The sequence below is a fragment of the Neophocaena asiaeorientalis genome, unplaced genomic scaffold, assembly GCF_003031525.2.
Source record: "Neophocaena asiaeorientalis asiaeorientalis breed wild unplaced genomic scaffold, Neophocaena_asiaeorientalis_V1.1 scaffold51, whole genome shotgun sequence".
In the NCBI taxonomy this organism is placed as follows: Eukaryota; Metazoa; Chordata; class Mammalia; order Artiodactyla; family Phocoenidae; genus Neophocaena; species Neophocaena asiaeorientalis.
Window position 1 is genome coordinate 93,547 of NW_020173335.1, and position 17,359 is coordinate 110,905.

At 41.6% G+C, this 17,359-nt stretch overlaps 1 protein-coding gene and 1 pseudogene across 2 annotated transcripts in view; one reads left to right on the forward strand and one right to left on the reverse strand.

Annotated features, from left to right (window-relative positions):
* Window positions 1-785, reverse strand: part of LOC112400410 (cytochrome P450 4B1-like) — a 37,306-nt pseudogene extending 36,521 nt beyond the window's left edge.
* Window positions 288-17,359, forward strand: part of EFCAB14 (EF-hand calcium binding domain 14) — a 37,750-nt gene continuing 20,678 nt past the window's right edge. For both annotated transcript variants that reach the window (XM_024746091.1, XM_024746092.1), the window contains exons 1-3: window positions 288-1,464; window positions 3,030-3,178; window positions 9,445-9,590. In XM_024746091.1, the coding sequence (XP_024601859.1) occupies window positions 1,283-1,464; window positions 3,030-3,178; window positions 9,445-9,590 (477 nt within the window). In that variant the 5' untranslated portion in view covers window positions 288-1,282. The remainder of the gene's footprint in view (window positions 1,465-3,029; window positions 3,179-9,444; window positions 9,591-17,359) is intronic.

The following is a 17,359-nucleotide window of genomic DNA, read 5'->3' on the forward strand; positions in this document are numbered from 1 at the left end:
TTCACAACTGAGGGGGCCCGGGCGGCTGATGAACTTCCCAAGCCGGTCGAGCAGCTGGATGCTTTGCCTGGCCCATCCCTGCTCCTCAAGGAAGGAAACTCGCCCTTGTCAGGTGAGCTACAGGTCCCAGACCCTCCTGGGGGCGGGGCCTCCTCGACTGGCAGGCGGGACCTGCCCTCGCTTGAGCCTGCATCCTTTAACACCCCGCCTCCCCATCGCCCCCTCGCATGACGTCACCAGATGGGAGGCCAATGGGATCGCGCCTTACTGGCAGGCGGTGTCGGCGGTCGCTGCCAAAGGGAAGTGAGTTGGGGCTGGAGCGATGGCCCGGGTCTGGAGCCCGCGGCCGCCGCCGCCGCCGCCGCCGCCACCAGCGAGTTGGGAGCAGGGGCGGCCGCAGCCGGAGCGGGGGCCGGAGTCGCGGCTGGAGTGGAGGCGGCGCGTGTGAGTTGCCGAGGGTCGCCCGTGCCGGAACACCTCGAACTCTGGGTGGGAGCTCTTCAGGTGGGCTGAGCCGCCGTCGCCCTCCTCACCGCGCCCCCAGGCCCAGACAGCAGGGCTGGGGTCTCCCCAGGCGCGGGACTGGCTCCTCTCAGGCCAAGCCCTCCAGGCCGGGCTCTGGGTCTTCCTCGGCCTCTGGCTTCCTTCAAACTCAGGCCGGAGGCCGGAGGACGGTGATCATCTCAGACTCGGGCATTTTCTCTGTCGGGGTTGTAGCGGCTGGGAGCCCCCTCCAGCTGCCAGCTAGGGAGGGAACAGCGCCTTCCTATCGTCTCGCTCTGCATCTCCCCCTCTCCTCCCATTGAAGAACAAGTTTCTTTTTTTCTCTGCATTGGAAATTCTACCCCGGAAGTCCAAAACACCCATCTGTGTCCTTCCCCAGCTCCTGGAGCACCTTTAGAAATACTATATACTGACCAGGTCTGAGAGTCTCTTGACTTGACTTCTTATTCTCTTTGGGAGACAAAGGTTCCCCCCTCCTCCAGTCCAACACCCCCTTTGGTAACTGACAGTGCATGCCTAGGGCTTTATCCATTTGGATCACCAGCTCCCTGGCCTTTATGTGACTTCCCCTACCCATCTGAGTTACAGTTTCCTCTGGGCTCCAATCTCCAGCCCCCAGCGGATCTGGTCAGTCCCACTCCTGGGTGGGACTGACCAGAGGGGCTCTGGCCCAGGATTCCTCACCCTGGAAGGCAGCTCCAAGGCCTCGAGAGAACTGGGCGTCGGGTACGAACCTGGCAGCTCAGGAGTGGGTGCTCCACTTACCCCACACAAGAAGATGAAAAAGCGCAAAGAGCTCAATGCACTGATCGGCTTGGCTGGGGACAGCCGGAGAAAGAAGCCCAAGAAAGGCTCAGGCCACCGCCTGCTTCGCACCGAGCCTCCTGACTCAGACTCTGAGTCCAGCTCAGAGGAGGAAGAGGAATTTGGTGTAGCTGGAAATCGTTCTCGCTTTGTCAAGTGAGTAATGCAGTACTCAGGGGTGGGATGGGGAAAAGGCATCTCCTTGCACTACCAAGGAGGCAAATTAAAGGGAAGGAGAAGGGAGTTCTTAGGAAGAAAAAAGTGTGTAGACCTTGGAAGGCACAGAGGGAGGAAGAATGTTAGGGAGAAGATGAGTTCAGTTTCTGAATGAAGGATAAATTAGAGATCTATCTCTGAGTATACAAAGAAGAGCTCTGAATCTAGGGTGGAAGGGTGGACTTGGGGAATGTGCTAAGAGCCCAGAGAGACCAAGGCGGGAGTAGCAAAGAAGCTAAGAATAGGGAACTAAGAACAGAGAAATTTGGGGGACTAGACCTTTTGTTAAGTATAGGAGAGACAGGGACCTTAGGACTGCAGCTTTTTTTGTTAGGTTGGTTGGATTTTTTTGGTTGTTGTTTTCGGAGGGGATGTTGTTGAGGGTTTTTTTGTTTCTGTTTTTTTTGCACTCATGATGGGTCTGAATCTTGGTGATGGGGGAATATGGTGAGGGACATTCTGTAAAACGCAAGAGCCTTGAGAGAAATGACAGGTGGGAAACAAAAAGAAGAAGCAGGTTTTTTCAAACCACTTTTAGATGGTGCAGCCACTAGACAAATCCAGTAGTGAGCACAAAGACATTGCGAATTGGGGGTTACGGTAGGAAAGGGCTGAAAGGAACCTTGAAGGTGCCCTTGGACTCTTAAGGAGCACGTTAAAAGAAGAGTATGCTGCTGAGGTTGTGGAAGCAAGAGCTAGGCAAAAGGTTGGGATGCTAAAAGAAAAGAGATTGAATCCTTTGAGGTTTGTTTAGAATGTCTGTGTCCTTTTATGTTAAAGGAAGAGATTGGTTTCTTTGCCAGGTGAGGTAGTTCAGGGTAATCCTAGGTTTGGGCTGTGAAGATCTGATGAAGTGGAATAGTTAACTGGAATAGTTATCCTATTGGGTTAGTTTAGACCTTGAGTGCTGGTTGAAGTTTGGTGTGAAATCTGACCCCTTTCTATGTTTCTCTTCTTTCTGAGCCAATAAGCTGGAGTGTACCAGGTGTCCACTTAAACCTACTGTCTACTTTTTTTCATTCCATTTGGAGTAAAACTCACTCAAAAGTTTATAAAGCTTCAGTAAACTGAAACGAGGTCCTCTGGAGTGAGTATGTATTTAAGAGAGAGAAATAGATAAGTGAATTACAGTACAGTGGTGGAATGGCAGAGAAGCTCTTGTCTTTACACTTCCCTAACCTGAGCCAGTTTCCAAAGAAACTGATGATGAATTGATGATGGCAGTGAACTGCAGTGCCCACAGGTGCTTCCTGTAGCTCACAGGAACTCCCTCTGTTTCATGTGAAGTTTGAAACCTTTGTCCCCTATAGATGAACTCTTTATAGGTCATATTATTTAGACATATTCAACCTGCTGTTCAGATTTAAGTGTGTTACCCCCGTGTTCCCTGGTGAATTAACTGGTATTCATTAGAGATGATAATTGCATAGCGAAAGGTGCTATTTTGAATAAAGCTGTATTCCAGTCTCTTCTGTACTCCTGGTTGAATTTGTTCTTACGATCAGGGGAGACTATTTGCGATGCTGCAGGATCTGTTACCCCCTCTGTGCTTTCGTCATCCTTGCCGCCTGCGTCGTGGCCTGCGTTGGCTTGGTGTGGATGCAAGTTGCTCTGAAGGAGGATCTGGATGCCCTCAAGGAAAAATTTAGAACAAGTAAGTGGTCACCCTTCTCAGAGTATAATTTTGGACTCTTTTTCCAGGTTCTAGGACAAAGTGAACCACACTGAATTAAGATTTTTGCTCACTCTGATGAAGCAATTATATGTTCCTGTCAGCATTTTTTTTTTTTTTTTTTTTTTTTTGGCGGTACGCGGGCCTCTCACTGTCGTGGCCTCTCCCGTTGCGGAGCACAGGCTCCGGACGCGCAGGCTCAGCGGCCATGGCTCACGGGCCCAGCCGCTCTGCGGCATGTGGGATCTTCCTAGACTGGGGCATGAACCCGCATCCCCTGCATCGGCAGGCAGACTCTCAACCACTGCGCCGCCAGGGAAGCCCCTGTCAGCATTTTTAAACTCTGTCTTAGCTGTCAGCTTGAAGGCAGTAACAGTTACTCATTTTTAAATCCACAAACAAAGAACAGTGCTTATGCACCACTAGGACAAATAGCATCTGAAATAATGGTATTGCAGTCAACACTTACAATGCAGAAGGCAAGGGCTAAGATCCAGAAGTCTAGAATCTTCGTTAATCTCCACCTGTTGCCACTTCATATTCCCCAACTCTAAAGTGGCAATAGCAACACTAGGCTGTTTCCTTCCCCCTCACAGGGACATTTGAGAAAACATGTGGGAGTGTCTGTCAGACAGTTTCCTCCTTAATAAAAACCTATAGAAACATAGGACTGAGCAGTAATAATGATAGCCAGCATGTATGGAGTGCTTACTGTATGCCAACTCAGAAATAAATATTTGTCTCATGAGTGTTTTAAAGTTTAAGAAACTTGAAGTTGAAGAGTTTTATGTATTCAAAATTGTCAAGTTGTATTTTGCACATCCAAAGTACTTTTTCTGAAAGGTGTGTTTGCATGGTAGCTTCAACCTGTTTTAACCTAAAGATCTTCCTTTAGCAACACTGAGATGTTTAGTTCTAGGTTTCAAGGGTTAATTTTCTAAAGCTAGTAAAAGTTTTTAAAAAACACCAACAAAAACAATGTACAAAAAAAAAGAAAGTAAAGTTATACCCAAAAGATGCTTTACTCAGTCTTTGTTTTAACTAACAATTAGTGCATAGCTACAATTACAATCTGAATTTTATTATAAATAATAAAATTAATTTTTAAAAAAAGTTTCTAAGCTAAGGAAGCAGTTTCAGCTTAATCAAAAATACCCTAACTTTAGCAGCTTTAACACACCAGGAAACTGACCACCAGGCTTTCTCAAAGCCATAAAGAAATCTGGCCCCAGAACTAAAATTAGAGTTGTTTCCTTACTTCCTTTCTTAAGCCATAGGAGATCACAACATCCTAGCTTTCCTTCATCCCAGCTTCTCTTTGCTGCCTGCAGTTAGTTAAGTTCCAAACCTGACCTAGGGACAGCTAATCCTTAGTGAGTATGTTAATGACGTTCCTAGTGATGTTGCTTGAAAAAAATATATTGAAATACTAACTTTGGTTTTCTTCTGAGCTTCTGATTCAGGGAATGGGATTGGGTAGGCCACAGTTCTCTACCAGGATCATCCTGACCTATATGTTTTATCAGTTGGTGGGATCAGAGTACAGTGTTAAGAATGAGATTTATATTTGTATTCCCCTGAATGTTGTCCTTAGCAGTATTTACAAGGTGTTTTTTTTTGTTTGTTTTTTTTTTATAAATTTATTTAGTTAGTTAGTTTTTTTGGCTGTGTTGGGTCTTCGTTTCTGTGCGAGGGCTTTCTCCAGTTGCAGCAAGCAGGGGCCACTCTTCATCGCGATGCGCAGGCCTCTCACTGTTGAGTTCTCTCTTGTTGAGGAGCACAGGCTCCAGACGCGCAGGCTCAGTAGTTGTGGCTCACGGGCCTAGTTGCTCCGCAGCATGTGGGATCTTCCCAGACCAGGGCTCGAACCCGTGTCCCCTGCATTAGCAGGCAGACTCTCAACCACTGCGCCACCAGGGAAGCCCTACAAGGTGTTTTTAAGGCCAGTGTTTTCTTGGTAAGTAATCATAACTTGGAAATGAGGTTCTGAGAAGCAGTGTTTTAACTATAAATAACCACTGACGGCACCTGTCTGTGCCATCATCTCTCCGTAACTAGTTGGGCCTCCTCCATTTGTACTACAGCTTGTTTTGGTTACATATAGCAATTGTTTATTTATACATTTCAAAACATTGCTCAGTTCTGCCTTCCAGGGATTCATTTCTCTGATTGCTCTGTGCCTGTGTTTTTAGAACACCAGCGTAATTTGTACCTTAGCTGAGCTTTTCATTTTCAGGAATTTTCTTTGTTTAGAAATGCATATTTGGGCTTCCCTGGTGGCGCAGTGGTTGAGAGTCCGCCTGCTGATGCAGGGAACACAGGTTCGTGCCCCGGTCCAGGAGGATCCCACGTGCCGCGGAGCAGCTGGGCCTGTGGGCCATGGCCGCTGGGCCTGCGCGTCCAGAGCCTGTGCTCCGCAATGGGAGAGGCCGCGGCGGTGAGAGACCCGCGTACCGAAAAAAAAAAAATGCATATTTGAAATGTATACATGTAATAGACCTGACAATCGATCAGGCAACAGATATTTATTGAGCACATGTTAATACAAATATTTATTGAGCACATGTTAATACCTGGAAATACTCTATTCAGGAGATGCCAGGAGTTGTACCCTGGACTGTGAGACCTACTTTTATCACTGAGCAGCCTTCCCCTGGGACCCTGACTGCATTTGTCAGCCAGTTGAATGAAGCAGATTTGGAATTGTCAGTCCAGCTGCTCTGTGGGCTTTGGTTTGCTGCAACAGATACACCAGCACCTATACAGTCTAAAGCAGGACTTCCTGAAGGAGGATGGGGTAGGGCCTGGGGCATAAATCAATCCGCAGGCTGAACCATTGTGGACTACTTGGCAAGAGTTTTTTTTGTGAAAACCATTTTCTTGGCTAAATGAGGTTAATCTTGTTAAACTTAAATAGTCTTCCTTTGAATTATGCTTCTACTTTCAATATATTTCAATAAGTTTATTTTTATTTCTTGTTTTTCAAGAGGACAGTGGAAATAAGACCATCTGCTGACCTGGTTTAAATACCTTTTTGAAAAATTCAGAGCCCCTTGTCCTTTCTCATTATCTTCCAAGACTCTTGTGAGGAAAGGAGGCAGGATTGCTGAAATATCTGGAACAGAAAGCAAAGCAGATAGGCTTGGTATTTTTCCCTTGAGGCCAAGGAGTAACTTGATCCTTAAGCTTGAAGTGCTAGCTGGCCTGAAACTCTCAGCTCAGTATTATTCTAGAAGTAGGTACTCCAGAAGACCTCCACAGTTATTATAAAGAAGATTCTATTCCCAAGCAATCTTCCCTATCACTCAAGGCTAAAGTGAGGGGAAAGAATTTGGAAGAAAAGGACAGTATTGATAAATCAGACATCTTCATTGCTGGTCATACAGGGAGAGTAGCAGTTTGGTCATTCAGTGCAGAACTTAAAAATGGTCTTGTTAGGCTATAAGCATCTGTGACAGCTGAAGTATACTAGAAAGAGAATTGGTCTTAGAAGCACAAGGTTTGACTGTCGAATCCTGACTTGCTCATTACTAGCTATGAAACATAGGCAAGTCACTTATTCTTTCTGAGCCTCATTTTCCCATCCATAATATGTAAAGATGTATTTGTGCTACGAAAGCACTTTGGGCATTCCTCTGTCATAACATCTGTCACACTGTATAGTAATTCTGGGGCAACGCCTTGCTCCGCACTAGACTGAGAGCTTCAGGGTCTTTTGTATGCACTAGTGCCAAGTACAGGGCCGGGCACATAGTAGGGGCTTGATCACAAGATGAGTAATTACATAAAAGTTTATTGCAAATTATAAAGATGTATAATTATAAAGTATTGTCGTTGGCATTATATGTTGTATCTAAAGGGTGTAGGCAAAAATCTCCATTTCCTGATCAGGAAAAGAGCTAAGTCAGTTCTTTTCAGTATTACTATACTAAATTTTAAATAAGTTGCTTTCCATGTTGAAAGAACATGAATTAGTAATCATAAGTTGTTTGTTTACTATACTTCATTCCATTTATGTAATCAGAGTGCCTTTACTTGTCTTATCTCTCCTAAAAAACCCCAAATCAGATCATGAATATAATCCCCTCTTAGCTCATACAATCCTCAGGATCCAGAGTGTTTTCAGGGCTTGTCAGACTCACATGTTTATTAGTTAATAATTTTAATCCAAGTTATTTATGTGTTTGTCCTACTTCCTCCTCTACTTAATTCATATAGACTGCAGGAAAAAAAGAGACTCTCCCCCAGCCTTAGGATGTTTTACCACCAGAGAATGGCAGACGTGTGTGGGATAAGTTTTTCTTTATAACCTAACTGGATATGTATACGAAATTCAGTTGGGTGCTATAAGTGCTACATTAATTTCGACTGGTAAAATATTCCTACCATATGAGATGAATGTATTCCTGCAAACTGTGTGTAAATCAAATGTTACACTTAGCCAAGTAGACTTAGCCAAGTCTACTACTTTTAAAGAAATCCTTCACATATTTTTGAAAAGTGAATAAAAATATCTAATTTCTTTTAATAGTTCTGAATTTTCAGGTAGTGGGTTTGCTTACGGTGAGGATACCACCGCCACCCCCTGATTTTTGGGGGGATTTTTTTGTTGTCGAATGTATTTATTGAGTTTTCTTTGTTTAACTTAATAGGATAACATTAACTCCATTTCATACCATACAGTCATTTCACTGGATAGGCATTTGCATGCTTCTGTGTATGTGGGACTGTGCTGGGCCCTGGGAATACAGGACCCAATAAGACCTGTCCTCAGGCAGCTCTCTGTCAGTCTGATGGAAGGGACAGACAAGTAAATAAGTATAGCACAGTGTGTTCAGTGCTCAGTAGAGTTTGGAGTGGTAAAGAGGTAACAGTGGTCCAAGGTGGGGGCCAGCTCTTTGTGCTGAATCTTGAAAGGAATTAACTAGGCCAAGGTGGCAGAAATGAAGAAGGGGCAAGCCAAGGGCATCTAGGTAGAGAGAATAGTGTGTGCAGTCACTGAGGCTTAAAGAGGTTGGTGTGTCAGGAAAATCAGCTTGGCTAGAAAGTAGATTGAAGTGGTAGCTAAAGTGATGAGAAATATGGTTGGGAGGTAAGCAAAGGCCAGATTTATTTAGTCTGTAATACTTACTGAGTGCCTGAAGTGTGCCAGGTATATTCTAAATGCCAACTATACAGAAATGAACAAAAAAAGTCTGGGAACTTACATTTTAGTAAATTATTCTTTATCTGTCCATTATGCCAATTTTTGGTTTTAAAGAAAGCATATGACAACTAATCAGGCAGTCTGTGGCTTTAAAAGAAGGACATAGGTTTTATTCTAGAGGACCAACCACTATCAATCAGTATTTTATTTTCCATGAAAAGGAAAGGATACTCTAAAGAAAGAAGAGAAAGCACTCTTTCAGGCCACTACCTGCAGGCTGGCAAATCTCTAAACCATCCATGAGATGTTGTTTCCCAAAAGAAAGGCCAGATAATACCCTATACTTCACCTAACATTTTCCTTTATCTTCTGTTTCACTTTGAGCTTTTGGGTTGATTTAAGAAAACACTATTTGCTGTTTATGAAAAAGACTTAAAATCTTCGCTCTCATAACAGTACTTGAAAGGTGGTAAGAATCTATCTTGCGTTTGACCAATTTGAGACAGAAAATAAATAGATTTAAACATTTAGAGATATAACTTAGGATGTCACCTTGAGCATTAATGGAGTAAGGTTTATAAATCTTCATTGACCAGTCAGAAAGCTGCTTAATTGAGCAGGTCAGTACTTAACATTTATTTATCACGTATTGTATGCCTGGCCAGCTGTGTGTAGTGCTTTACAGCCATTCTTTCACTTAAAATATACTTCACAGGATGGTTAGAATTATCACTGTGTTACAGATGAAGAAACTAAGCTCAAAAAATTTGAGTAGTTTGCTCAAAATCCCAGTAAGTTGCAGAGTTGAAATTCAAATCTAACTCTTTCTGCTGATGTTGTTTGTTACCATTTTTAGCCACCTGACTTTAAAAAGTTGTGTTGCCAGTAGTGAAATAGCCCGAGTTAAATGGAGCTTTAGTGTTAAAGATATACATTTACGTAAATAAAGGAATAGTGGAGTTGATAGATATGAATTGTCATTATCGTCCCAGAATTAACTTTCATTAATCTATCTTCTTTCCTGCTGTAGGATCATTTTTTCATCTTGGAGCCATGAGGGAACTTCATGGCTATTTATTATTGTTCTTATTTTTGCTTTCAGTGGAATCTAATCAGAAAAGCTCATTCCAAGAAATTCCCAAACTTAACGAAGAACTACTCAGCAAACAAAAACAACTTGAGAAGATTGAATCTGGAGAGCTGGGATTGAACAAAGTCTGGATAAACATCACAGAAATGAATAAGCAGGTAGCAAAAGTGTGATTCTATTTCTGTGTAAGCTATGAATATTTCATTTTGTCTGTTTAGTATGTATCTGTAAGTATAGGGAACTCACTTCAGATTGTTTTACTTTTTGAAATGGTGCTTTGCATACTGTGATCCCAACACATTAAAGTCAGGTAAGATAGGTAATAGTTATGCATTTACCCAATATTTAAAATGTTAACCCTTTCTGCAAAGGAACAGAGTTTTACCAAGTAGAACAGTTTAGAGGAAGTTAGAAATTCTTGAATCAACTTTTCCTAAGGAACAGTGTAGGTATTAAATTTAAGAACAGTGTCGTCGGGCTTCCCTGGTGGCGCAGTGGTTGAGAGTCCGCCTGCCGATGCAGGGGACACGGGTTCGTGCCCCGGTCCGGGAGGATCCCACATGCCGCGGAGCGGCTGGGCCCGTGAGCCATGGCTGCTGAGCCTGCATGTCTGGAGCCTGTGCTCCGCAACGGGAGAGGCCACAACAGTGAGAGGTCCGCGTACCGCAAAAAAAAAAAAAACAGTGTTGTCTAACACCCAAGAAAATTGTTTTTATTAGATAATGAGAGCTTATTTTGTTTAATATAGTTTACAAACTTACAGCCTTGGGGTGTAGTGCTATATGCTGTACTAAAAACTTATCAGCAGCTAATGGTAAGTATTATTCTAGAATAGCATTGGAGGAAATGGCAGAGTTGGTTAAATACCTTGACCAGGCAAGAAGGACAAGAGCCAAAACTTTTCCAGTCCCTAAATTGGCCAGATCTCACATTCATTCCGAAAGAGAGACTCTGCCAGAGGAAAAGAGCATATTCAGAAGATGTTGAGGCAGCATTGTCAGGATTCAACAGTCAAACCTTGTGCTTATATGAATAAGGTGCTGCAGTTGCCACTTGGTAACTATAGCCCCTGTTCTCAGTTTCTGTGGCTTAGTTAAGAAAGACGTGTGCGTCAAGAAGAAAACTCAAGTGCCAAGTGAATGGTACACCCACAAAGTGCTTAAAAATAGTTTTGTCATCCCTGTCGTGGCTAAGAGGATATTCTATTCTCAGAGTGGAGTCACAAAGTTCAGAATCAGCCAGGGCAGAGAGCACCGTGCTAGAATAAAGTGCTTGCCATTGTTTTTGAAGCTACCCCCTCCTTTCAGCAGTAGTTTGGGAGTGGGGCGGTTCAGCACTTGCGACCAGAGATCAGTGGCCTGGGGCAGAAGCTTTCAAACTTTATCCTGGAACCCACAGTAAGAAATATTTTCCATCATTACCCGGTAAACACATGCATACATGTATGTAACTGAAATAAAAGTTTCTGAAAACAGTCACTTGTCCTTAATATTATGCTGCCTTATGATATTTTATTATTTTTTATTCAGTTCTCTTTCATTTTTAAAAAGTATTCGTGAAATAATTGATGGGTTGCAGCACCTAGTATTTACTAGTTATCATTTAGCCTTGGACTCTGAGTTATAAGGGAAAAGCAGGTATTCACTCTGTTTTTACAAGAAAAACAGGATAAACTGTGGTCTTGCTTGTATTCACACAGCAAATGAGCAGTTTGTCCAGAGAGTACATCAGGTGAAAGTAAACCATCATGAAGCACTGAGAGACAATTAGCATCTCTCTCTGGGGCAAACTGTGGGTTCTTTATAGTAGCCAGTCATGGAGTTTACCGTTCTGAGGCATCTAATTACACCAGAAGGTTGTATATTGTGTTCTGAGCTTTGAGCACAGTACTGATGATGATGGTAACTGCCACTCATTAAATGCCTTCTTTATGCAGGCCCCTATTAGATGTAGTACATATGAGATCTCCTTTCTCCTTCGCTTCTATAACTCTGTGAAGTAGGAGGTGCTGTCTCCATTTTATAGATTAAAAAACTAAGGCTCAATGAGGTTAAGTAGTTTGCCCAAGGTCAACAGCTGTGTAGCAGTTCTAACAAAATATTCAAGTTGTAGGAACCTGTTTTCTTTCCAGTTTTCTACTCTGCCTTCCATCTTTATAACCTCTAAAGGACACAGTAGGTGCTTAGTAGATAAAGCTGAAAGGATGTGAAGTCGAGTCCCTGTCAGGGCTCATAATCATTCATCATTGATGATTGTCTGTTTTAGTAACTTTTTTACTTACTATTTAAAGAGCACTTAATTTTAACCCCAAAGCAGCATTTCAGGCTTTATAGTGTAAAATGGTCTAATAAAATGGTCTACAGTAGCTATTTTTAATTTCACTAATGAAAAGTCATGTAATATGCATGAAAGTCATGACTCATCTTTTGGCTGGAATGTGGGGGATTTTTCCTTAATGGTTTGTACCTAATTCAACTTTTTAGACTCTTTGAATTGCAATGTGTGACTTTAGAGATAAGTTCTATAACACTTGAATCCATTCTGACATGCTATGCTAGAATGTGTCTATCAGAGACCAAAGCAGTCCCAGATATCAATAATGGGAGAGTGCCCCTTGTCTCTCTATTCTAGTTAAACATGTAGCTTTGCTGTAGTTTTCCACAGATTTGGGCATTATTCCACCCAAGAGAGGAATGCTGAAAAATGGAATCCAGCTTTGCAGTTTCTGGGACTGTAGCTGGGTCCTACTGACAGTGTGTGGTCCAGGTCTTATAAGTGAGTAAGAAGTCCTAAGTGTTGCCTGGTAATTGGAGCACTAGTGGTCAGCTCTCCAGAGCATACTCTTTCTGTGAGGCAGCTGATACCCTAGGCCTAGAGCGTTTGGGGCATGGGGAGAAGTGGAACAGCACCTCACCTTACATTGCCTCGGCTTTCAGGCTGCTCCTCTGGTTTTGGGTGAAATGATAGCTGTCAACCAGCCACACTGGCCATTCGTGAAGCCATTGCCATTCTTGAGATACCTGTGACTAGCATCAGGCTCTGCCACAGCCTCAGGATAGAGCCGTACCTGGGAGAGTAGTTTCTACCCAGATTGTTCCACCTAGAACACAGCTTGTTGTCCCTTTAAGATCTGGCCAGTTGTCAGTGGAAGGAGTTGTTCCCTCAGGTGAAAAAAAGGGAACCACACAATTGATAGGTCATTTGGAATAATCATATCCTTGCCCATCAAGTTGATGTAGAGCCAGTTGTGTACATGATTTGGGGCTGAGTAAAACACACATGGGGGAGACCCCTTCCAAGTACTTTATGATTGAGCATGTTAAGATAGTCTTCGAAGGCCCAGTGGAGGGCATGGGGAAAGGGCCAGCCAAGGAAATCTGTCACACCCCTTCCAAAGCTTTGTGATGTGTTTTCCTATGTGTATATTTCTTTCCCACCTTTTGTCTTTAAAATTTCATGAGTAATATGTGAATGTATTCTTATATAAGATTTAATAGTAAAATACACATAGAACTCTTACGAAAACTCCCCTTCAACCCCACCTCTGTATGTGCCCCCATCACACACAGATACACACACATAACACACATTCCCTGTCCCCATAGTTCTTCGCTGTCAATGGTCTGGGCTGCATTCTTACAGTCCCCTTTATATGCATTTACAGAATTGTAATAGCTTTTAATATGAATTAGCTTTTAGGTTAGCGTGTGCACATGCACACGCGTGTGTGTGAATAAATGGAGTCATTAGGTATATATTCTACAGCTTTCTCTGTTTACTCAATATATCTACACCCTTAGTGTTAGACATTTAGATGTTTCTAGAGTTTTGCTGTTACAAATAAGAAAGCAGTGAATAGTCTTGAGCGTACATCTCTATGCTGGTGAGCATAAAGTAATCTTTTTTTAATTTGTTTTCTTTCAGTTTTATTGAGATATAATTGATATACAGCACTGTATAAGTTTAAGGTGTACAGCATAATGATTTGACTTACATACATCATAAAATGATTATCACAGTACATTTACTGAACATCCATCATCTCATATAGATACAGAATTAAAGAAGTAGAAAAAATATATATATTTGTCCTTGTGATGAGAACTCTTAGGATTTACTCTCTTAACTTTCGTATATAACGTACAGCAGTGTTAATTATGTTTATAATGTTGTACATCACATCCCTAGTACTTATTTATCTTATAACAAGAAGTTTGTACCTTTTGACCACCTTCCTCCCACTCCCCCTCCCCTCACAATTCCCCCCCACCCCACCTCTGGTAACCAACCACAAATTTGGTCTCTTTTTATGAGTCTATTTGTTTTTGAACTATAATTGACCTATAATACTTTTAGTTTCTGTTATACAACATAGTGATTTGATATTTATATACATTTCAAAATGATCACCACAATAAGTCTAGTTACTTATGCCACCATATAAAGATAATACATAGTTATTAACTGCATTCCCAATACTGTGCATTTCATGCCTGTGACTCATTTATTTTTCACCTGGAAGTTTGTACCTCATAATCTCCCTCACTTAGTTCTTTCCTTCCCCCACGCCTCCTCCCCTCTGGCAAACACCTGTTTGTTCTCTGTATCTGTAACTGTTTCCCTTTTGTTATGTTTGTTCATTTGTTTCTTAGATTCCACATATACGTGATATCATACAGTATTTGTCTTTCTCTGTCTGAGTTATTTCACATAGCATAACATCTTTTGGGTCCATCCGTGTTGTCACAGATGGCAAGATTTTATTCTTTTTTATGGCTGAGTAATATTCCATTTTGTGTGTGTGTGTGTGTGTGTGTGTGTGTGTGTGTGTGTGTATCATACATGTATTCTTTTTCATATATGTATCATACACACCACAACTTCTTTATCCATTTATCTATTGATGGGCACTCAGGTTGCTTCCATATCTTTTCTATAGTAAATAATGCTACAATGAACATAAAGGTGTATATATCTTTTCTAATTAGTGTTTTCATTTTCTTTGGATAAATACCCAGGAATGGAACTGCTGAATCATATGGTAGTTCTGTTCTTTATTTTTTTGAGAAATGTCCCTACTGTTTTCCATAGTGGCTGCACCAATTTACATTCCCAGTGCAAGAGGGTTCCCTTTTCTCCACGTCCTTGCCAATACTTGTTATTTGTTGTCTTTTTGATAGTAGCCATTCTGACAGGTATGCGGCAATATCTCATTGTGGTTTTCATTTGCATTTCCCTGATTATTAGTGATGTTGAACATCTTTTTATGTGCCTGCCTTCTTTGGAAAAAAGTCTGTTCGGATCCTCTGCCCATTTTTTAATTGGGTTGTTTGTTTTTTAGATGTTGTTGTATGAACTCTTTGTATATTTTTGAGTATTAACCCCTCATCAGATATATCATTTGCAAATATCTTCTCCCATTCAGTGGGATCCCTTTTTGTTTGGTTGACAGTTTCCTTCACTGTGTAAAAGCACTTTAGTTTGATGAAATCCCATTTGTTTCTTTTGCTTTTGTTTCTCTTGCCTAAGGAGACATATTCAAAAAAGTATTAATAAGACCAGTGTCAAAGAGCTTACTACCTGTGTTTTCTTGTAGAAGTCTTATGGTTTCAAGTCTTTACACTTGAGTCTTTAATCCATTTTGAATTTATTTTTATTCATGGTATGAGAGAGTAGTCCAGTTCAATTCTTTTTCACGTAGCTGTCCAGTTTTCCCAGCACCAATTATCAAAGAGGCTGTCTTTTCCCCATTGTATAGTCTTGCCTTATTTGTTGTAGATTAATTGCCCAGATAAGTGTGGGTTCATTTCTGGGCTCTCTATTCTGTTCCATTGATCTATGTGTCTGTTTTTGTGCCAGTCCCATACTGTTTTGATTACTGTAGCTTTATAGTATAGTTTGAAATCAGGGAGCATGATACCTGTAGTTTTGTTCTTTCTCAAGATCGTATTAGCCATTTAGAGTCTTCTGTGTTTCCATACAAATTTTAGAATTATTTGTTCTAGTTCTGTGAAAAATGCCATTGGTATTTTGATATGGATTGCATTGAATCTGTAGATTACCTTGGGCAGTATGGTCTCATTTTAAGAATAATTTTTCCAATCCATGAACACGATCTATCTTTCCATCTGTTTGTGTCATCTTCAGTTTCTTTCATCAGGGTCTTACAGTTTTCCAAGTACAGGTCTTTTACCTCCTTAGTTAGATTTATTCCTAGGTATTTTATTCTTTTTGATTAAACAAGTAACCTTTAGGATAGATTTCTAGAAATGAAATTGCTGAATTAAAGGGTGTAAACGTTTCAAATTGTGACAGATAATCCTAGATAACCATCTAACAAGGCTCCAATTTACATTTCCATTAACAGTGCATGAGAATACCTAATTCCGTATGTGCTTTTCAAACCTCAGTGTTATTCATATCTTTTTAAGGGCATGTGTTAAAACCTCCTTGATGTAACTGCTGCTCTTAAGAGGTTTATAGTTTGCTGAGAGTATCTCTCTGGAGCTGAAGTTTCTCACCCATTTTATTTTTAAATGGATAGAGTTGGAATGTTGAAGATTAGTCTGAGTATTTTGGAGCACTTATGGAGAATTGCATGTTTAAGTGCTTATTAAATTTCATTATTAAAGAGCTAACACTTACTTGGTATTTTGTTTGTATCAGGTACTGTGCTGAGAGCTCTAGATATGTATCTCATTTAAGCCTCATAGCCTGTATTAGTCATCTGTTGCTGTGTTACGTTTGTCCCAAAGCTTAATGACTTAAAACAACAAACATTTATTATCTCACAGGTTTTCTGGGTCAGAAATTTGGAAGCAGCTTAGTTGAGTTGTTCTGGCTAGGATCTCTCTAAGGTTGCAGCTAAGATATACAGCCAGGGCTGCATATCTGAAGGCTTGACTGGGACTGAAGCATCCTCACTCATATGACTGTTGGCAGGAGGTCTCAGTTTGTCCCACCATGGCTTCTCCATGGGGCTGCTTGAGTGTTATCACAACATGGCAGCCGGCTTATCCAGAGTGAGTGATCCAAAAGAGAGCAAAAAGGAAGACAGTGCTTTTTTATGACCTAGTTTTCAAAGTTGCCCGTTGTCACTTGCACTTTATTCTGTGGGCCAAAAGTGAGACACTCAGTGCAGGCCACGCTCAAAGGAAAGGGAATTAGTGTCCACCTCTTGAAGGGAGGACTATCAAAGATTTTGTGGACATATTTTAAAACCATCACATGTCCCTATGAGATGGTTGTTGTTATACCGTGCTACCAGTGAGGAAAATGAGTTCACACTTATGTAGCCTTATCTCCTACTTCCTAGACTCTACCCCATACTCTGCTTGGTCTACCCTTCTCAGCGTCCATCCCAGACACAGAGTGTTCATTCTTAGCCATTCATTCATTTGGTAGATGCTTATTGAATGCCTGTCTTTGTGTCAGACGTATTATGGAAAATAAAACAGACATGGTCCTTGATGACATGGAGCTTACAGTCTAGTAGTGGAGGAGAGAAACCTTAATTTAAAATCACACACATAAATAAATCATTGTCGCTCTGAGAAATACTATGAAGGAAAAGTATTCCTGGGCCTATTCTTGCTATTGCTCCCTACCTATTCCCTGATGCCACACTCACCCTTCTAACCTAGAAAGGATAGCTGATTTATTTCTATATATAAAACTCTTACTTCTCTATCAGAGTCTGATTTGAGTCCTGCTTCAGTGAAGCCTGTCCCTTTCAACCTGCACTAATATTTTCTTAGACTGTATTCAGTATCACATTTAGTACTTGTTTCTTTAATGTTACCTATCTACTTCTACCTCTCCCTCTCCCTCCCTCCCTCTCCCTCTCCCTCCTCCTCTCTCTTCCCCTCCCCCTCTCCCTCTCCTTTTCTCACTCACATTTTGCTCCTGCCCCCCAGGCCTTCTTTCT